Here is a 22,993-nt window from a genome sequence, read left to right on the forward strand (position 1 = left end):
GCGGCGGGGAACAATAACATGTGCAGCTGACTGGAAAGAAAGGTTGTGTTGGCACGCAATGCGCAACACCCACAAGAAAAAAAAATCCAGATAGGAATTTTCACAAGCATTAGAGCCAAAGGGGGTAATTTTGAAGCGGAAAAAATAAATAAACCTAACAAATAATTTAGACGCCCGTAGAGTGCAAAAGCCATTCCCTACCGCCTTCCCAGGCCGCCTCATTACGAGACGGGAAGGCAAATACACACATGGGTTTAGGAGGTTGGAAACAAATACTTAAAAACAAAAAAGCGATAACCTATCCTCCTAAAATTAAGCACTACTGAAAACAACTCGCCCAACTCGCCACCTTGCTATAATTAAAAGACCACCGGCGCATAAAATAAAAAAAAACGAGCCGGGGCAAAAAACGCTTTCCGTGGTCGGAATCTAACCTAGGTCCCTCGCGTTATGAAACCGGCTTTAATGCGATTGCGTTCGGGGTGTGATCTCTCGCGTGCTGTTCTCCTCGCCAGTCAACGTTTGTTCGTGCCTAAAATGAAGAACACAGAGCCCGAGCTCGCGCTACAGACGCCGAGTTCGCGAAGCCAGTTACCACTGGTTCTAGCGCGTGCTAACGCGATCCACTTTGGGAGAGATGTTAAAGCTTGCGGACAAAGTCACCCGCGCCTGGCAGTCATGGAGAACTTTCAGCGGTAAGTTTGGAAATCCATGTGATGTGCAACAGCCTGGTCTCGGATGAAGGGAGAGGGGTCGCCAGCTCTGCTGGTTCTCCAGCCTTGTACCACACGTGCAGGCTGCACCAATTTGTAACATGAAAGTGTTTTTTCCCGGATACACGAAGATTTCTCTAACGTCATATCCGTCGCGGAAGTGACGCCTGTACAACGAAGCAAGCGGCCTGTAAAGGGTGCACCCGTGTACACAGGGTCTTCTTGCGAGGAAGCAACCTTTAGTACTAAAGAGAGCGTTATACTTGGGGTTGTTTGTTTTCGGGTTTTATATTTTAAGACGAGAATGTTTGATGCCGCGATACCCTAAGATTTCATTGACGTCATATCCGTCACGCAAATGAGGCCAGTACAAATTTGCCCAAGCGACCCTTCATCAAGACGTCGCTCGCCAAGCACAACCACAAGAGAGCCACCGACCCCCAAATCATGCTCAGCTGCAGATTTCGCTGCACATTTCCTATTCATGTTTGACTGATTCCTACGACAGAGGAATCAACCACAGTTTTTTTTATAGGCCCGAGCGGCGAACGCGCACCTCTCCCCTAAACTATTGTCGCTCTATTTTGCTGGAGAAGAAACCGCTATGTAGTCCAGTTGACGAACGCAATGACACAAGAAAGTATCATAAACAAAAGGCATGCGCACGACCATAATGGAAAGCTATGGAGGCTCCTCGTCAACGTCCCTCTGTAAGAAAAATCTTCTTGACCGGTTTCGAAGAATTTTTGTAATTTGCAAGAAACTGGTCTTTGTTTAAGATATTAGACTAACAAGTGCAATGGGTATACGCAATTTTGCATGATTCGATACAACACATAACAATCTGTCAGATTGTCGTGCTAGCTCACCCATAGTCCGAAGCCAGCAAGCGAGTGTTAACCGTACCCAGCTGGTGAAGCACACAGGTTTCAGTGTTTTTATCCAATCTAAAGAGCATGGGAATTGTCAAAGGTAGCTGCAAAAGATGATATAAAAAACGCGCATTGTTACAAGTAAAATATTCCTCGCAATGATTTGGCAAAGCGAATGGTAACATGTCACGTGTCATGCATAACTCCGGAACTATTTTTAAGCGTAACATAGTACATTTCCTTTAAATCTGGGATTTCAAATCCCCCTTACACGAACAATAAAAATGCCAGTTTTATCGTCTTCTAATCAACTAATCAAACTGAACTAAGCACCGACGATCTACCTAATTTGACTATCCGTCTAGCTCTCAATCAAGTATTGCTTAGAACAGTTCGACCACAGCGCAGCGAGCCACTAAACGGATCCTTTTTGACTGGCATTCATGTGGCAAGTCGTCCTTTGACCATCACAGATAGCTTATTAACAGATCCTACCAATTGCCTAGACGTGAAATATTTTTCAGGGGGTGTTATACGCCACCGATAAACAAATAAAAAAGAAAGGCTGTGCCCAAACATGACAGTATTTCCAATTTCGTATCTTATTTTTCTATTTTCATTTTTGGATTTTAATATATCGATGCGGTGTGTTAATAGCATGGACGACAAAAGGCTCGCTAAGGTTATTTTGGTGTATAAAAAAGGCGACAAAAATTCAATTTCCAGTTATCGGCTTATTTCAATTCTTTCTTCCTTCAGTGAAGTTATTGAGGAGGGGTTTTTTAAACGTTTAACAGAGTATCCAGGTAAATTTAACCTATTAAACCATGTCAATTTGGATTTCGTTCTGGAAGCTCTACTAGTTTAGCTTTGCTTCGTTATCTGATCACATTAAACATTCTATCGATTATGGCTACATAGCTGGCTCAGGATTTTTGGACTTCATCAAAGCTTTTGACACCATTACTAATAACTTATTTGCAAAGCTTCAAAGCTACGGAGTAACTGGCCCTATCCTAACGCTTCTACAAAACTATCTTTTAGATAGGACGTACGTTGTTTACGTAAATGGTATGTTTCTTGACGCAATAATTACTAATCCAGGTGTGCCCCAGGGGTCGGTGCTTGGTCCGTTGCTGTTCCTGCTATATATAAATCATCTTCCAAATTGCCTGACTTCATGCCTTTGAGTACTATTCGCTGACGATACCGCAATTATATCTTCATAGAAATCCATCCCAGTCCTTACATCTAAGTTAAACACTGAACTCGTGCATATCGTAAACTGATGCCGTAATAACTGCTTGTACATTAACCCTGCAAAAACTAAATATTTGATCTTTAAATCTAGTCAAAGACAAATACCCTCAGTTCCGTCCTTAAACACTTGGTCCTCATCTTATCGCTGTTTGCGACTCTGTTTCCTTTCTTGGTGCGTTACTCTACCCTAACACAAGTTTTGGCTCTCACATCAGTCACATCAAGAAAGAAACTGCGCATGGCATTCCGGCCCTAAATGAATCTCGTCCGTATTTTTCACATGATGCTCTCTTATAACTTTATTTTTCTGTCATTCATAGCCATTTAAATTACGGGATCACAGCCTGGGGAAACACATACCATTGTCATATTTCATGAACACAACATATTCAAAATGAAGCCTTTCGCATCATCGCCAGGAGTCATCCTTAAAGGAGCCATGAAGACAAAACACAAGTTTGGTTCATTCAAAAGACGGCCTCCTTAGAATCATACCGACACCAGTTTTAACGTAAAATTTGCTCAAATAGGCTATGTAATTAGGAAAAAAAGGAATGGCCATGCGACCCACTCGCTCATTTCCCCCAACAGAAGCTATGATATCATACCAGCCTGCTCTGCGGTTGGCGGGGGCCGGCAAAAGCAAACGCAAATTAGGTTGAGCTTATAAGCTTGCAGAACGAGCTATTTGTGCTTAAATTTAGGGCACATTTCTTTTAAAGCAATAAGAATGGTGGGACAAACAGTGGAAGTTACGAAAGCACAGTAAACATAGAAGTACTGATGCGTACTGCTGTTGGTATTGCGCGCACTATGCTCGGTTTGCCTGCACAGCCATGCGGGGCTTTGGGGTAGTCTCAGACGACACTGGCCGATTCATGCAAGCAACGGTGTCTTACGTGGCCATATTTGTCAAGCGAGCAATATGTTTCACGAGACGATTATTTTCTCCTAGAAGAAAAACAAGCCAGGTTGAAATACGGCTTTCGACGGTATGGTGGCACAATATAGGTTCAGTAACGTAAACAAACACCCGAACGCCGCCGTAGGGTACCTCGATGCCAGCGCCGCCGTACAGGGTGTTTCAAGTTGTTTCAATATTGTTTAGTCTTAATATTTTTCAATTCCTTGTGTTTCCAATTGCCTTTTAATTTCATCAATCCCTCCTCCTTATCAAACCACAACAGCACAAGATTTTCATCCGACAGAAACTTTTATCTACACTTGTTCAAAATAATTACGGTGAAATGAGCATTTTTTTCTGCAATATAATTTTAGAATACTAGTTTACCACCAGCTCTAAGACTGATTTTTTTGCGGGTCGTCATTTAACTCGTCCTTAAAAGACCATCTTCTCTCCTGTTGATTGGTGTTTCATCACTTCTTGCTCATTTATTTCTAATGGGAACTGGATATGCCGATCTTATTTTGTCAGTGGTGAACTTTTTCCTGTGTTGATTGTCTACTTGAAATGAATTCACCTTTTTTTTATTTTTTGGAGCGTCTCATACTGTTTTACTGTTTCTGCTAATGCCTATAGTAATTATTACCTGAGTATTAACTCATCTAGGGTCCTGCTACAGTCGCTGACTTTGGGAACCCTGTCTGCGGTGTTTTTTATTTATGTACTTCTCTAAAGCGCTTCAATTAACTTCTTCTTAAAAACCTGAAAGTTATTTTAAACTCACAGCAGGCGAGAACAACCCGCTACAATAATTCACTAAGGTTACCAATCTAAAGACAAGGGTTTCCTGTGAAATTATGGTTCTTTGTTCGATTCGACGATGACTAAAATTCTGAGCTGCCCGGCTGTCCGGGAAACGTAGAAACGTGGGACGCCACTCCAGCAGTTGATTTTCGGTGTTTATCGGTATATGCGGACATATGTGTAGCTCCTCGCCCACTGCAACATCTAATTATAATTTACCTTTCCAGAGAAAGCGCATAGTGATTTAAAAAGAGGAACGGGAAATCTGTATTAAGGAAAGCGACGAGGACAAAAGCATGTCCTGCTACATCATGGAACTCCCCATAGGTCCGCTCTATTCCTATTCATTTTCGAGTGAGTAATCAATACAACTTTTAACGAACCTGTACTCTACATGAAGAAACTTGACGAATAACTCTTCTCAGCATAACCCCTCCACTCATCACGCATTACGAATGAAAAACCTGACTCTGTCATTGCTCAACGTTCTAGCTTCTTGATTAACTGAGTTCGCAGCTAGTTAACACTTTTCATCGTCGTAATCGGCCGTTCGAGAGCGTTGTGCTCCAGCACGCCTTCTAAGGGCTCCTGAAGTCTGATGTATACCAGTGCAGCATGGGAGCTCACGAACACACCGCAGCCTGCGTCACCACTGTGATGACCATGGTCTATCAGGAAAAATGATGTAATTCTAAACGCTGAATGTGGTCTCAACAATTTTCTGGGGGAAAGTTTATTTGCTGAATATTGAGTGCACTTTGTTTCCAGCTTGACATCACGCCTCGTGCGCACGGTGTCTGCAGCGTCTTTAGCAGCGGAAGTAATGTGCGCCGGTTCGCCAAGCCCACTTCGACTGTTGGCGTAAGTTTTCGGCCACTACGCTGACCATTTTTTTTCGCTGCTGTTTCTCTCTCTGGCCAATGTCATACACTGCCATAGAGGACCGCTCAACTAAGGCGTCTTGCTTTTAGATGCGCTCATGTACACAGCCGAATGGAGAAGCATGGACGCTGACTGGTTAATACAACGGTGTTTGAAACATCGATGTCGATTACGCGTAGGCCACCTTTTCAAGGTCTGTACCTTCTCTTTGCTTCTCTAATTCAAGACGCAACGAACGTGAAATTTTATTATCACTTCTTATTTCCTGCCAATAATCTGTCTTGCCTCTTCACAGGGCTCATTTTAAATTTTAGGTTTACAGAGAGTAATATTATTAATGCAGAGGTGTGAGCCCTTGAACGCCCACTCTCTTGGCCATCTGCCCGCATACCGGTCCTGGCAAGAAAATAACAATCAAAGGCTGTCGGGCCGCTGTCACCCATACCTTGCCGGAATGATTCTGGCATGTTTATCGCCGGAGAAGAGACGCGCATCAACACCCGCTAGCCACACTTCCATTTATCCAAGTTTCCCAGGCTCTGGAAAATAGTCAAAATATTGTTACGGGGAAATAGCATACCTGCGAAGTGCGTGCGGCATGATTCGAGGTGCCGCGATACGAATCGAGCCTAGCACGCCATACCAGCCGATGATAAGGATTCGGGATAAAACAATAATGATAATGGCTGATCACGCCAGATTGCACAATTCTGGCTGGAAGAGTGTCTTTATCGCGCGTAGGATAGCCATATTTTTTTAACACGAAAGTGTTTTTTCACGGATACACCAAGATATCGATGGTGTAATCCGTCACGGAAGTGACGCCATTACAACGAAACAAGCGGCCTGGAAAAGGTGCACCCATAGGTCTTCTTGCGGGGAAGCAACCTTCAGTACTAAAGAGTACGTTATACTTAGGATTGTTCGTTTTCTGTTTTTATATTTTAACACGAAACTTTTTTTAAGCCAGAATACACCAAGATTTCACTGACGTCATACACGTCACGGGAGTGACGCCAGTACACCTTTTCCGAACCGACCCACCAGCAGGACGTCGCTCGCCAGGCACACCCACAAGACAGCCGCCGACCCGCAAATCATGCTCAGCTGCAGTTTTCGCTGCATATTTCACTTTCGCGTTTCGCCGATTCCTATTAAAGAGGAATCAACTACAGTTTTTTTTTTTTCAAAATATTTCTATTCATTAGGCAAAAGTCAAGCATTCGATGTATAATTCCGCTCTACGGTTTCGCAACATCGGTGGCCGCTATTATTACCAGCCACTCCAAACAACTCTATCCTCTCAAAGCATCGCGTTCCAACAGTGGCGTACAGTTCCGACTGACAAAGGCACGTTAAAAGGCTTATTTTCTTTTTCTACGTGTACTCTGGGAAATATATTTTGTATTCAGGGAGGGAGGGATATCCAGACCCTTGCAAACCCGTAATGAAATGTAAAGGAGGAGATAGCAGTGCAATCAACCGCATTCGAAGCAATTAGCAAGCAGCCGATTTCAGCCGGGTTTATTTTTTTTATTTTTCTTTCCCCGTACGCGCTGCTTGATTGGCCGTGCGAGCCATGACAGGTGCGCCAGTTCCCGGGCCCAGCCATTTTCCCCGCAAAAAGAAAAAAGGAAAAAGGGGAAAAAAGGGAATGAACTGCGTCTTTTTTTAGTCGCCACTGTCGATGCGAGGCCCTCCAAATTACGCGGAACCTGCAAACTAAGCAAGTTATCGCAAACACTACCATGGGCTTCTCCTAAATTGAGCCTGAATCGTGCTCCCCATCTCTCTGCGAATTCGCTCTCGAAAAGCTTCAATGCGGTGGGAAAACTTTCAACTGTGCCGGTGGGAAGCAAGGCTGCGGTTTTTCTACCTGCTTTTCTTCATTTTTTTTCGTCGCGTACACGACGGAGCAGACAGGAAAGGGACAATGACGGGAATCTTAAGTTTGTTTAGTGTTGCGTTCGTGGTACAGCTGTTGCTCACGCCCTATCCAAGGGTTTGTTGTAGTTTGATGCTTATTTGTTTTCTTCTGAAGTGCAAGAATGCCCTTACCGTAAACAGAAGCGACGCCCACCTTAGTTCGTTTACGTAAATTCCCCGTCGCTTTGCCCGTGCTGTTGCTCTGAATGGCTGAAAACGAGTTTGTCGACGTAGTCGATTCAAGAACGAGCGGAGACTACAGCCAAATATAGACGCAGAATAAGTTGCCCCTCATCATTACTTTTCACGGGTTTTGTTTCAATCATGAACTATTGTCTCGAGTAAATGGAAAGTAATAGGCTTCCCAAGGGTGAAACCTCCCCTTTACCTCCCTGTAAGGGGAAAACGGTAGTTTCGCCCCCAAAGATTCTTTTCTTTGACTTAGGAGAATGAAGTTCAGAATGCATAGACCACGTACTGTGTTCTTCCGGCAGATATAAGAGCATTTTTAAATCAGACAACTGCGTTTAAATGGGCGTGTCTCTCGCACTATCTTATTCACCGATTTGCGGACACCAACTATGATGTCACACTGGCCAGTTAGCGGGGCTAAATTTGGCGGATCGCTAACGTGTTTATCCTGCACAACCTGCGCGTGAACAGACAAAATGGCGATTTTAGTCGGGACATGAATGAAAATCAAATTCACAACTTGTAGATAGCCGGAAACACAGTGCAGACCAGTGTTACGTGATTGGAGAAAAAAATGGGTAGGTATTTAGGCGTTGTGTAAATATTCTAAAAATAAATTCTGTTGGTAGACTGCACAATTTAATTCCAAATAGGGCTAAGAAAAGATTATTTTATTCTTTATGCATTTCAAGGGGCCTACAAAGACAAAAAACAAGAGTTTGGCTCATTACAAAAAAAATGACTTCAATCCAATTACAGTGGTGCAAACGGTGGCAAACAACTAAGATAGATGCATAAATAACAGACGAAGAAGCGCGGCTCAGCACCAGGTGCTAATGGCGACACAGGGATTTATTTGTGCTATTGGCGGCGGCGGACCAAATTCACCACCAAGAAGCACAATTGCGTGATTTTAGTGGTGGCTTCGGTTGAGTTTGATCGGACAACTTCAATGCTAACGTGCAGCTCACGCCTGACAACTCTGTTTTTAGTATTCCCAATGAAGTCTCTGCTTGTGTCGTGCATACAGACCGAAATTTTAGAATTGTTATGAGGTCCAATATATCCGTTCTTTTCTTCTTTTTTTTTGATGGGGGGGGGGGGGGGTGCGTGTGTGTGTGTGTGTGTGTGTGTGTGTGTGTGTGTGTGTATGAGGGGGGGGTTATAAGCATATATTTACGGGATGAAATTGTGTCAGTTACAAAGGACTGGTTCTGTGAAGTGAAGCAAAATTGTATTCTGTCTTCAGTGTCCTTTTAGAACTTTCTTACAGTGTACTTATTTCTTACAGCCCCGCTAATGGGCCAATGAAATACTTTTCTTCGGTTCCACCGGCGTATTCCGTTGAGACAAGTCACACCACTGCGCCAGCCGGTTTTACATTCTGCTATTACGCTATAACTTCAACACTACAACAATAAAAATTAACGGTATGAACTCAATTAATATCCCAAACCCACAATCGCATTCGAATCAACATTTTGGCCTCTATTCTAGCCACCAGATTCCAGCCACCAAATCTGATGGCTGATTACAGAATCCAGCCACCAGATTCCAGACACCAAATCTGGTGGCTGCTTATGCGATGGGCCAGAAGGGTGATCGGCAGCGACACATCTCGGGAGAAGACGAGCTTCTACGTAGAAGTCTGGCAAATGCAGCTGAGGCAATAAAGTTCTACCCTCCGTCGGTAGGTAACCACGTCACGGCGTACCGCTGGTTATCGTTATTGCAACCCGTTCCGACCAATTATGTAAGGGTAGAATTATCATTGAGGTTGCGCCCTTTGTGAGAGACAGCTCCTCGTGCGAGGGAAGTGCGGAGCAGGACTGAGACACCACCGCATATTAGAGGATGCGGTGGATGAATTGCAAGTAGAACTAGACGCCATTGGGAGCATCGCGACGGCCCTCCTGATGGGCGGCACTGTTAATGCGGCCCCCATGGCGATGAGAAGCTAAGCCATGATTCCTTTCCCGGAGGGAGACGTTTGTGCGTCGTCTGCTTCCCACGTTATCCAGAAAAGTGGATGCACCTGTGTGCATGAAAGCATCCGTCGCCTGCGTTCCCTTGCGACTCCTTCCAAACAGGAATTAAACGTGCATTTCGTGTACCCTTTCCTCTCCTCCGTCACCAGCGCCCCGGGTGGAAGAAAAGTAATATCCGAGTATTTTTGCAACACGCCGATACAAATTTATTGTGAGAAAAACAAGGTTTATATATCCCCAAGTCGATGCCGCTGCGTTTTATTAGTGTGCACATCTTCCGTGTAAAGGGTGAAGCATGATGATAATATAATGCTCTCTGATAACGCGGATGACCCTGTATTATAGGTGTTTATGTACTTATATGTATATACATTTATATTGTGCTAATTGTTTCTGTTGTGTACCACGTGTTATGAAACATCCAGAATTCGCTTTCTTCATCCCAGGGCGAATAGCTACATTGGGTGTAGCGGACTACCCTGAGTGTTTCATCATGCTTTGTTTGAAAACAAACCTCCATACAGCTTTCCAAATAGGAACAATGGTTATACCATCCGAGCCACATTCGCGAGCTTTCGTCCTATTACGAGAACAAAAAAGGAATGCTTTTTCTCCTCCGTTTCTCAGCTAACGTGTGACTTTTTTTTTTCAACTGCTAAATATATTATCATACCATGGAGGCCAGCGGAGTATTGATACGGGTCCTCTCATTTTGAGAGGCAGTGTTATACGAACACTGATTGCGTAATTGACGCCTAAACCACCACAACCATTTCTGAAATCGTAACAATAACAACGGTTATTCAATAAAGAGACCCCAGGCACCGACGTGCATTCACCGCACTGTGTGATCTAAAATGGGTTTTTATCATCAGTTTTACAGCTAATGTACGTGCAGAGGTGTGCAACTCCTAAATATATTGTCAGAATGTCGAGGCGGACGTAAAATTAACATGAGCCTTTTTTTCTCCACCTTCAGAAACAGCGTTACAACAGCGTAACAACAACATTAGGCACTTCAATCTGCTTATACACCAAGGCGTCCACTGAGCTCGTGAATCCCAGCATTAAACTACTAACAATCAACAGTCCATACATCAAACCAAAATTATGGTGCCGCGGCCGTATCAGATCACCCGACTGATTTGGGCTCGGTAACAGAAACGCTATAACAGAACATGCGCTTGATAACAGAACACGCAGCCCTTCTTCCCGCATCTTTGGAAATTTTTGGGATTCAATTGTAGACCAATATGTGACCATTACAAAAATGTATTGAAAGGTAGTTGATTCCATACACGTTCATAGATACTTGATAATCGCTTGAGATAAAAATAGGACAACGACTCGTCGAAAACAAGGTTTTGTTCATTCTGGTTGTCCTGTTTTTGTTCACAGGGCAAGGGCTTCCACCCTTTTGTGTCCCTAATCAGCCCAACCCATTCTTTAGCACTTGTTTTTTATTGCATCTCACCAGCGAGCTTTCTGTATGCATCTTCCTTATCAAACATATCCTGTCTTTACGTGCCGCCATAAAAGTACAGATCATAGAGCAAGCGCAATTCTGTTGGTGCTTGTAGGCTCGAACCAGGAGTGTGCTTTGTTTGAATGGACGCCACGTAGGGGGACAGGGTGCTGATAGAAAGCAGCCAGTGATACCCTGCTACAACTTGAGTGATTTTATTCTAATTGCCCAGAGAATAATGATTTGCATTAGCACTCCTTTACGATTTCGCGGTGTTACTTTCCTAGATATGAAAGAAAAGAATGTTTTCTCGTATTGAATGATCCCATGTATTATAAACTTGTATGATTGATGTACGAACCCACGTTTATTTTCACGCCATAAACCAGAATTAAAACACTCACAACATCATATTCCCGCACTGAGCCGAGGTCTATACTAAAGGACTTCTATTTAACTAGCTGCACCAATAATTTATTTTAATCAGTATATTTTTGAAACATAACTGAAAAGCAACTTGTTCAAAAGCGTCCTTAAGCGAGCTCAAGTTCTTCACACTCGAGTATATTTCCAGCACTTACAAAGGCTACACACATGTTTATGCGGATGGCTCGGTTCGCCCGGGCTCATCCGCCATCGGCGTGTGGATCCCATCAGCCCGGTGCACTATCGAAAGAAAACTTAGCCATGAAGCATCCTCGACTGCTACCGAGCTGTCAGCTGTGAGGGCTGCACTTCATTACATCAGCGGACATCATGCCCAGCAATGGGTAATATTCCTCGACTCGTGCAGTGCCTTACATGCGCTCCGAAAGCTTAACAACAACCGCAGTCAGCTTGTATGTGAAATTGCCGAAATTCACACAATGGCAGTGCGCGAAGGCCATGAAATCATTCTTCAGTGGGTACCTGATCACTCGGACAAACAAGGCAATATTAGATCCGACGCAGCCGCCAGCGCAGGCCACTTGCTGAGCAACACAACCCAGCTTCCTTTCTCCCGAGAGGACAGCAACGCCCTTATCCTCGCAAGTGGATGGGCTGCACAAAGGTCGGAGTGGCAGGACCCTCGCCGCAGGTTTCTACCACTGCACGCTATTGACCCGCACTGTGACTTCCGTTTTCCACGCGGCCTCAACAAGCGGTGTGAAGGAGTTCTGCAACGACTGCGCCTGAATGTGGCGTTTACTCGGAGTTTTAAGTTTAAGATTGGTTGGGAAGATTCCCCCCTGTGCCGGACTTGCGGTGTGCGCGAGACTGTAAATCACTTGCTGTGCGTCTGCCCTCGATACGCTGCTGCGCGAAAAACTGCAGCGAGCTCCCTCTCTCGTGTACGTCATGGAGGCAGCCTTGGACTTTTTTCATTTTCTTGGGCCCTGGGCCAATAGTGCTGACAGTACCTTAGGTACAAAAGTTCTGCTCCAGTTCCTACGAGAGATTGAACTGGACAAATTTCTCTAGATCAGAGACAGAGCAAGTGTGTCACGATATCTTCTCTTTCGCACTGTGGCGTTCATCTATTTATTTTTCTTGGGTTGGTGTTGTTACTTGTTTCCTCGTCTTTTACTTTTCATTTTGTTTCAGCGTTTCCATTAACGACTTTCTTTTCAATTGTATTTTTTTTGTCCGGGCTCTGTTGGCAGCAATCTCTTGTTTTTCTTGCCCTTTGTTTTCATTTTTTTTAACTCTTCATGTTTGTCTTCTCCCTGCTGTAACCCTGATGTCTGATATGCACCACTCATCAACGTAGTCACCCCCCATCTGTTGTAGCAAGCCTTGTCCCTAGCAGGGCTGACCTCACCAGTTCACATTAAAGAGCATTCTCTCCTTCTCTCTCTAAGTGCCTACCAGTAGAACCAGGAATTGCCGGTGCTAAACAGACTTTCAAACTGCGTGAAAAAAAGTTCTCTAATCCTAAATTACTAGGGCGGGTAAGTATGTGGGTTATAAAACAAAGCTAATGGTAACCTATTTTTGACCCGCTGGTATGTTAATCGCTTACACAGCGCGGCAGTCAGCAGTCAAACGCGTTTAGTCGTCTATGTGAAATCAGTCATTCATAGCGGCATATGAGCAGCATAAATGAGTGTATATCAGCATATCAGCAGTGTGGAATTAGCAGTATGCATGCTCATTCCGTGTATATGTGCCGGGTAGACACTGAACGACCAAGTAGAACAGTGAACGCTTTCTAGCGAATTATTTGGCTTGCCAAACTAGCCATTACCAGAACTATTAACAATATCAGGGTAGGCGAGAGCTATCGTATTCTTTTTATGCTCATTTCATCACTTTCCATGGTCATCTGCTCTAGTTGCCTTAAATGGTTAAATATTTTTGAAAGAATTATAGAACCACGTGACTATTCATGTAAACATCGTCCTACTTCTTCTAGTTATGGTAATTCGAAGGGAAACAAGCTTTCACTCCGTTAACAAACGCTCCCGATCGCGATGGAGGCGTGCGCGGAGGGGAGGGAGCCATGGAAGAGCCGCCCAGCAGCGACGAGAGTGGGACTCACCTTGGAACTCTTTCCTGGCCGCGCTGACGTTGGTCACAATATTGGCCACGTGGCCCAAGACGGCCGCGAAGAGAAACAAACCGAGCACAATCTGCACGACGAGGAACAGGTACTCTCCTTTGGTCCGCGGCCGCGGCAGGTCACCGATGGTGGTCAGCGCCAGCGTACTCCAGTAGAAGGCATGCAGGTATTCGCACAGCACGTCGCTCGGCTCGCACGAGCTGCTGCGGAACCAGCCGACCGAGCCGAAGCCGTCCGTGGTCGAGATGATGTGCGAAAGACACGCGTTCCAGTGGAAGATCACAAGCACGTAGTGCGTCAGGTTGACGGCGCGGAACACGTTCGGGTAGTTGGTGTGCCGCTCGGTCCTGTCCAGGAAGGCCCAGAAGCGGTAGATTTTCACCAGCCGGAAGCAGCGGAGGATCGAGTTGAAGCCGATGGAGAGGTACAGGAAGTCGAGTGGAAGCAGGCACAGCGCGTCGATGTAGAACATGGTGGAGTTCATGTAGTGGGCGCGGAGCTTCTCCGAGTCAGTCTGCAAGACGCCCTCTTCGAGGAAGCCCGTGCGGAAGTGGAATAGGATGTCCAGTACGTACAGGAAGTCCGCGAGGTAGTCCAGGGCGAACCAGACGAAAATGCTGGACGCGCTGATCTCGCAGAAGGAGAAGCGGTAGATGATGACCCAGAAGTTGTACAGGAAGGCCACGCTGACGACCATGGACCAGTAGTAGCAAAGGCGTCCCGAGGGGTCGAACACGAAGGTCCACTTGCAGCGGGCCGACGAGCGGTCTGCGCCCGCCGCGTCCCACTTCTCGAACTCGCGCTTGATCTCCCGGCGTCGCAGCTCGCGCGTCTTGCGCGGAATCTCCAGGTCGGAGCTGACGTGCGCGCGGTTGATGAAGGCCAGGCTCGGGCGGGCTCGAACGCCGTCGGCGGCGGCCGAGGCCGATCCGCGGTGCTGCAGCTTTCCCGCTACGGTCTCGAGCAGCGACTGTCGCGACGAGGCCGACTTGATGTTCTCGGACGAGCGACCCGCGTAGAGGGGCGACGAGCGGCGCTCGAGGCGCTCACCGCCAGCGGAGGTGATGATTCCGGGCACCACCCTTGGTCCGTTGGCCGTGAGCGAGCCGCCGCCGGCGCCGTACTTCACGTTCTCGGGCGCCGCGTTGCTGACGACCGCGATCTCGTCCAGGTCGTCGTTGAGGCGCATGTCCTGCCTCGAGCAAGGCGTGTACTTGACCACGCGACCCCCGGGCTCCACGCAGCGCGCGCCCCCGGCGCGGAGCCCCATCTTCTTCATGCTTGCCGCCGGGGCTAGCCGCTCGCGCCGCTGCCCAGCCTAAGTCGGGTAGAGAAGCGTGCGGCCCATGCTCGCCTCAGGGCTCGGCGCCCCTGCGGCCGTCGTCACGGCCGCAGCGCCTTCGCTTCTTCCTCGCCGCCGGACAGCGACGGCGCCCACTCATGCGAGGGCCGACGGGGGCCGACGACTCGGGCCCAGCCGCGCTGCATTCACCTCGCGGCGCCGCTTACCGAGCCGAGCCGGCGTCGGCGAGACATCCTCGCGGGTCCCTCGGGCGCGGAGACGGGTTCCTCCAGGTCGCGGTCGCGGCGCACCCACGCGCCCGCGTTCAGATTCCGCCACAGCGATCACCTTCACTACATCCACCCGGCCTCCTGTGACGACTCACACTATCATTCTCCGAGAGAACCAGCGGTCACCCGGCGCGTATGGGGCCTGCGACGTCCACGGCGCCGGTTCCCAACCAACAGGTGTTCTGCGCTAGGCCGGCGCCGCCGCTGTTTCTCCTCCGGGGCTCCCTTTCACATAGCCGGCGCCGCCTCCCCAATTGGGAAGATCCTCACGGACGTCCACAGTCGGACGACACTGACGCGGCCGATGCTCGTGTCGAGAAACTTCCCTTGCCGTCTTCCCGCGTGCTACTCGGAGGGTGGGAGCGCTTTCTTATTTTCGTCTGGACTACACGGGCCAGAACCTTGAGAGTGCGGATCGGTTTCGGCGAACCGGTTCAGCCCAGCTCGGCAGGAATCATCGACTGGATCGCGATCACAAGGCGTCGCGCGCGCTGCGTCGCTGCTGCTGGCTCGCTCGACTCTCAGCATCCCTCACTTCCTCCTCTCCCAGCCTCTATCCCGACGACGCCGCCGCCGTTGCCTGCCTGCCTGAGCGGCCGGGGAGCGGAGGGAGGGGGAGGAGGCGGCGGCGGCGCTTCCCTAAGTCCCTCTCTGCTTCCCTCCGAGAAACCAGCGGCGGTGGCGCCGTTCTTCCCTCGCGCGCTCTCCCTCTTCCATCGCGAACAACTGGCGCCTCGCCTCCTCCGCGCCGCGTTCTCCGCGGTTGGCAGAGAGGTTTGGACGGAGTCCATTAGGCTCACCGGGGGAGGATGGCGGCAGCAGGACAACGACCACGGGCCTGAGTTCCTCGTGACTGACGCCACTGGCTGTGCCTCCGGCACTCGCAGCTGAGGCAGGTAGGGGAAAAGAATAAAGCACCAGGGGGGATAGCGATTGCAAAGTTGCAAACGCCACAAATGCTTCGCAAGACGCGGGCATTCCACCGGGCAACGCAATTTGACCGCGAGCGTTTAACTTCGGAACCCGTTTTCGGCATCTGGGACTCGTACAGAGGGCAACACACTTGTGTATAACACAGGATTCGTACTTATAGCCTTATCTTGCCTCGGCCGAAAAGCATTTGAAGAAAACTATTGTGTCATTCTGAAGTCTTAACCATATATTTTGACCTCAACATTTTTTGTGACAAGTTTGAGTCCGCAGTTTTGAGAGGTAACTAGTTGAAGTTGAACTCAGTGTTATAGACAAGGGTGTTGCGCACTGTACGTACAATATGTTGGTGTGTGATGCAGTTTTCCAAATTTGGATTTGCGGGTGGTTCACTAATAAAGCGCTAGCATTTTTTTACCTCTTTGTAAATTGGGGTAAGATTTGTCGTTTGCTTTTTTTACTTGTCAGTTTTTATTTGCCCTTGAATATCGTGTGCTTTATAAAATATTTTTTTTTACATGTGATACGTGCTCCGTGCGATAGATGAAGCACGGGCCAACCAACTTAATTGAGTGCGTTTTGCATAAGTGACCACGAATTTTGAAGGCCACAAGCTATAGCAGGGCATTTACTCTCACTTGATTTACTCCAAACACTCATTTCAGCTATCAAAATAGTTTTTCAGCATCCAGTTTCTCACCCGCATACCGAACAATCACAGAGGTTAATTGCGTCGAATTGAAGTAGTTGAGCATAGAAGTATTCCTACGCGTCTTAGAAAATGTTTCATGCTTGTAATCAAGGCATTCTGCATTTCGCCACGCACTCGTTCTCGTAATTCTCTCCAAACAAAATCTACATGGACACAGCCTTATGCTTTTTTGGGACAAGTTGAAGTACCGCTTCTACTTCTAATGCATCAATAACTCTCTTCAGCATTTTTTATGCAAAGGAATTTTACAGCCATTAGACTAGAACTGTTCCTATAGAAAATTCACTCTGAGGTAAATGTGTTTTAAAACATGATAGTTTTTTGGGGGGGGCTACATAAACACAAAAATTTGAACTGTCTGTCTGTCTTTCACTCGATTCAGCCTTCTGGCCAGAAGTTAAAATGCTTGAACAATGGGTTTATATGACAAAATTTTTCCCAACCACTAAATCTGGAAAAAGTTTATACTAGTCAACATTATTAGAAAAAGGACATTAGACATATATGAGGCAGAACATAAATACACAGCTGAAACTCGCAGTGTTCGTATAATTCAAAATAACTGTTTGCTTGATATTTTCGATATAAAATAAAAACACGCTTTGCAAACAATACTTTGACGCTAACATACAAAGACAGCAGGCGACGGGCCAGGACCGCGTGGCAGTATTCGAAGTTCAACGCTAATGAAAGGTTCCAGTAGATGGCGGGCCAGCAGTGGAACGCGCGAAAATTGAATTGCCTTCAGCAGACCTTGCCCGTGTTTATTGCGGGAGAAGCGAAATGGGACAGGAAGAGCGTGAAAAGGGCACGCAGGAGAGAAGAGAGGCGATTACAAGCAAAAGCGGCAGGCGACTAGCGTATTCCGACAATATTTGCATCAAAGCGAACAGATACGCGGCCAATCTTTTTTTTTTTTTTTTTTTTTCATTTACTATACCTCCAAGCTGATCCACCGATACTCGATACTACGGTCGTTAAAATCGAACTGGCTGCTGAGGCAAGGATGTGCCAGAATTCTGCTAAAAACAGTGCCGTTGCAACAAATATCGGGACAGTGTGTTGGGCTGCTTTGGGAATCCTAATGATGATAATCTATACAGTGAATGTCAGGTTCATGATGGTGATTGTTGGTGAAGATACTGCATTCCCCGAACTCACTGATGAGACTGACTGTTTCTGTCATACTAATATACCCTAAATTTGAAATGCGCACAACATTCGACCCACAGGCGTGCTTCCAAAGCACGTAATTTTCTTGTCTATGGAAAAAATGGGCGCAATGTACACATCACACAGTAAAAAGATTTGTCATTTAACCCTTAACCTTTGAAACGGAGCTCCTTTGGTCTGTTTTTGTTGAGGGGGATAGGGAGGGGGGGATAGTTCCCTGTGGGATGGCACAACCTTTATAACTTTAACTGACTGACATTAAAAAATTTCGTCGGCACCTCAATAAATCCATTTAGACAGCTTTCGCAGTTTCAACAGTTTCGCGTCAACATTTTTCAAAAGTGCAAGTTCGGAAGGAGTTCCGAAACTTCAGTTCCTTTCTTTTCGCGCGCCTTCGTTGGTGACTTTTCACACACATAAAGACTGTTGACTCGCCCATGGCAAACCCTTCGCCCATGGCAAACCCTGCCCAGCAACATGCACTTAAATTAGAAGTGCACTCGCATAAAAAGCAGAGCGCGCCGAGAAGATGACAAAATTTGTGACCGTATGCGTTCATTTAGGCATTCCTGACCAGAAAAAAAAAATCGTATGCCAATGGAAAAATTCGTTTTAATATAGTGAATTTCTGCAACTATTTATGTAATTATAGGTGTTATAAACGAATTGAGGAAGAGGGAAGCTGAATTCTCATAGAAATGTAGTCGTTCGGTGCTTTCCTCTTAAGCTTTTTTCCTTACCTCGACCTTTATGAGGCCAGCGTATTTGAGATGTTTAATTATATATGTACTACGAGTATATAACTATAGAATAAATTTGACAAACTTAGTGAGACAGACTGGAAGTATAACATTTCCCGACCTTTTTTTTTTCGAATTACTTCAATTCTCCTTTAAGGATGAAAGTTGGGCTGGGGGGTGGTTGCTTAACTTCAGCATACAAAACTAACGTTCGTCCCTTCTGCTGTTTGTCGTTCTTTGTCTCCTTCTTCTTTTTTTTTTTTTTTTGAGCTAGCAATGATTTCGAAGTACAACAATGTAGTTTTTTCTACAGCGGATCTGTTGTACATGCCGTAAGTTCGTCTTTGCAGGAAAAAAAAAACCAAGAAAATGCGGAGTGCTCGTGAGCGCGTGCCTCGCGGCGACCGCCGAATCCCCGGCTCGCGTGGTGGCTTTAGCAAAAATTAATAAAAAACTACAGCGCTGTCGACAAGCGCTCCCGCGCATATAATGCTTGGCATGGGGAACACGACCATATCGATGCATAGGACGATGACTACTACTAGCACAGCGAACGGGTTCAATCCGGAGCAGAACTGCTGGTCTAATACAAGAAATATTTCATTGACGCCTTGACGCTGCAACTTACTCTGTCAGGAATAATATTCGTCAGCATAGCAAATAATGCGGAGTGTCACAGCTCTCAAACTTATTTTAACAACCATTTAGAGTAGAACACGCCTACTTTCCCCAACCATTTTTACATTTCTGCCTAAAAAAGAATCATCTGATTTAATATACAGGCCTTATCCCTCATTGAAAGGGCAACAAATAACTGTTGACATCCCAAATTTTCTTCCCTCGCAGCCATCAGGAAAAACGGCCTGTCGCGTACGGCAATTTGATCCGTCAGGGCGTTTCTCTTTTCGTGTACAGGCAAAGCGAAGCTGAAGCTCAACTGTGCACGCGAAAAACGGTCGGGAGCGTTTCCGCTGCGCGCACCTCCGCGTTGGCTCTCGGTCCGCCTGTGGGGGGGAAGGGGGGGGGGGAAGAACGACCTCAGCTAACTCTGTATTAACTCGAAAGTCTTAGTACCCAAGCAGAACAGGTGTGTTGTGAGGTACAGAAAATAGACGCTCCAAAAATGATCATGTTGTGTTCGGTACAAAAGTACATTTGTGGCTCGCGAGCGCGAGCCACAAATTGCGCGCCGCCTCGAAAGGTGAAATTATCGGCAGGAGCGAACAGGAAGTTCCTGGCTATGGCGAGCGAGCGGAAAGACTTTCAGAGGTTGCTGTATAGGGCTGGGGTGAAGTGGTGACGGGCGCAGCCGCAAAGACGGAAAATTTCATAGCAGGTTAACGGAAGCTCCGACCGGGATTTTTTTTCTCTTTCACCCCTGTAATTTCTTTAGCGAGCCCTTGGTTTTGCAGCGGGCAACCAGCTAATCATGATGAGGATGATAATGATAAAAAGAGCAGCAGAATGCGATGATGAGGAGAATAACAATGATCATAGGATGGATATTGCCGTAAGGGGATCTTCCAAGTTTAGTTAAATTTCGACTCACCTTGTGGTCGGTGTAGTTGCGACAATGCGTGCTCAACCTGAGTTTATTATAAATTAAACAGTGGCAATCTTAAAGGATACGTGCATGCGTATGGTAATACTGTCACGTGCATGTGAGTGAGTGAAAGAACTTTATTGGGCATCCGGCGATGACGCGAGCTCGTCGCGCACCCGGCTAGTCCCACGTCGGGACCGGCAGGTCTAGCCCACCTGTCCGGTCGCCGGCACGCCGGACTGCCAGGATTTGCTTGTCTAGAGCGGGGCTACGCAGAAGATAGTCCCACTCCTCTTTGCTGAACTTGGGGTATGCGGACCCTAACTCCCAGAGCGTGTGAGCTAGAGTAGAGGTCTGTCCGCAGGACGGGCACGCATCGTCGCAATATACGTCGGCGTAAACTTTGTGTAGAACTGCCAGACAAGGATATGTTCCGGCCTGCAATAGTCTGAGGGAAACGGCTTGCACCCTATTCAACTTGGGGTGAGGGGGTGGAAAGACCCTTCTAGACATGTAGAAGAATTTTGTGACCTCGTTATAAGTAGCGGGAGCGTCCCTGTGGCCGTAAGGGGGAGGGGAGTCAGCTCTCCTTACAGAGGAAGCGCGGTCAGTGAGGTCCCCCTGTCTACTGGGTAGATTTAAATTTCAACCCAATGCAGGCGAACGTGTATTAGTAACCCATTATTGTCGCTATATTACTCTCGTCATTTGAATTCTAGTGTGCTGTAGCACGGGCGATTAATGTTATGGGAAATGTCTTACCAGTTCGTGCGACTAGGCCTGCAGCCCGCGAATTGGTAAGAACAACTTGCTATCGTTTACTGCGCCAAAACTAAAATACGGCCAACAATTCGTATGCCAACCTTTAGGCAAGCTCATTTCTAACCAACAGTCCGCATGCAGTGACCAGAAGGGACGCATGTAAGAGTATGGCGTTGCAGATTGCATGATAGCTGCAGACTGCAGCCTGTAACACTCATTCCAGGTTACGATAGCGACTGCCGTATCACGTACTACATCACGAACTCATACGCACGCTCCTCGATCCGCACCACAACTTTATTTTTTCGCATGATTTACGTACTTAGCTGTGGCAGAAGTAACAGCGAATCGCTTCTTTTGGAGCATCACCTTTTGATGCTTAACATCGGAAAATGACCCGCATATGAATATTCGTATTCAGTAACACGCATTTCTTGTGTCAGAGTATTCCAAATGCAGCTCCGAGCGTTTTTTTTTTCTTTTCAAAAGCGTTACAAGTGATCAGATTATAAGTTTCGACCAGAATACCCGGAGCGAGTACACCCATTAAGTTGGCAACCACCCAACACGCGCGGTTAAGGCATGCCCCTCCGCACATAGAGGCCTCAAACGGCACAAACGGTTGTTGTCGAGTCCCCGAACGACAAACGATGCAATTCGCGACGGCAGCATGCGTGGAATGCCCAAAGGTAATTACTGCGAAATTGCACGCGGGCGTAATTGGAGCGGCCGGCCGGCCGGGTCACGTTCCCGCTGCGGTGTGTGCCCGATAACGCCGCGGCGGCCTCGGGGGGCGGGGTCACGCCGTTACGCTCGTTGGGCACGGTTGCGTTGTCTGCCGCACACCGCCGATCAGTTTGTGCGCTCTGGCAGCGAGCGCTCAACTTTGGGCTGGGCCGCACACTAACAGCTACAGAGCACGACGTCAAAAGCAAAATCATCAGCCAGTACGCTCACTGAAGGTGGATGACCACCGAAGCTTTTAGGGGCGAAGCACCTTAGGACCTCGCTTTACCCGTGGCTTGTCCCTTGGCGTCAGTGTACACAGTGTTGCGCATGCGCGCTAGGAGCATTGGATTTGGATTGGATTGGATTAAATTAAATTTTATCGGATTGGATTGGGTTGGCATTGTATATATTGTACCCACGCGTGTCACTCATTTGCAGACGTGAGTGGGCAATGCCACGGGTGATTTGCTGTAAGAACGATCCCCAGTGTTTCGCCCAGTCGTCATGATTCACTTCGTGGAGATACGGGAATTTTTCAGATGCGACGCTGAGAGCATCTCTTGTCGGCGGCCGTGTCCTTCCTGCGTGCGTCCGTCGTCGTCGGCGTCCGCACTCTCCTCCGCTCACCCCCTCTCCTCTCCGATAGCGAACACTCTCTCGCGAGGGGCATTGGATTGGATTCGATTGGAATTGGCTTGGCTTGGCTTGGCTTGGCTTGGATTGGACTGGATCGGATTGGATTGGATTGGATTAAAGTGGATTGTGTTGGATTGTGTTGCGTCATAGCCACGGCAGGCGCACTGGCGCCGGCGCGTGCCCAGGTGAGCGCGAACACTCTCTCTCAACATCTGCGGGTGTACGGCCCAGCGCGCTCTCACTCCGCCGGTGGGCAGCGCTGCGCGCAGTGCTGCGCATGTGCAGAGCTCTCTCCGCGGTCTCCTCCCCTTCGGGCGCGCTGCGCATATAACCCATGGAGGAAGAAAAAGTTAGGAGACGGCATGACGTCACGCAGCTAGCCTTCGCAAGCCCAGGTCCGTTGAAGCCGCTCCCTCCGCCGTTTCCCTTTCTCAAGCCGCCGCACATGATATAACCGGTGTGCCGCTCTCCGGCGGCCTTCCGGTCGACGGTTGCTCTCCGCTTGCGCTTGAACCCCCCTCAGCGTCGCATCACACCAGGGTTCCCGCGAGGGGAGGTGGGCGTAATTTTTTTTTTTTTTTTGGCTTACGGCATAGAGGAGGCACAGAAGTTAGAAAGAAACTTATGAGCAAGTTGTATTTCTCTCGA

The 22,993-nt window shown here is 47.4% G+C and overlaps 1 protein-coding gene across 1 annotated transcript in view; it reads right to left on the reverse strand.

Moving 5' to 3' along the window:
• The window catches only part of LOC144170678 (cyclic nucleotide-gated channel alpha-3), a 296,313-nt gene extending 280,688 nt beyond the window's left edge, over positions 1-15,625 (reverse strand). Inside the window, exon 1 of the mRNA XM_077700612.1 lies at positions 13,528-15,625. Within this exon, the coding sequence (XP_077556738.1) occupies positions 13,528-14,827 (1,300 nt within the window). The 5' untranslated portion in view covers positions 14,828-15,625. The remainder of the gene's footprint in view (positions 1-13,527) is intronic.
• Between the last annotated feature and the right edge of the window lie 7,368 nt (positions 15,626-22,993).

Source organism: Haemaphysalis longicornis, unplaced genomic scaffold (assembly GCF_048455015.1).
Source record: "Haemaphysalis longicornis isolate Haplotype H1 unplaced genomic scaffold, Haemaphysalis longicornis Haplotype H1 scaffold_2, whole genome shotgun sequence".
NCBI lineage: Eukaryota > Metazoa > Arthropoda > Arachnida > Ixodida > Ixodidae > Haemaphysalis > Haemaphysalis longicornis.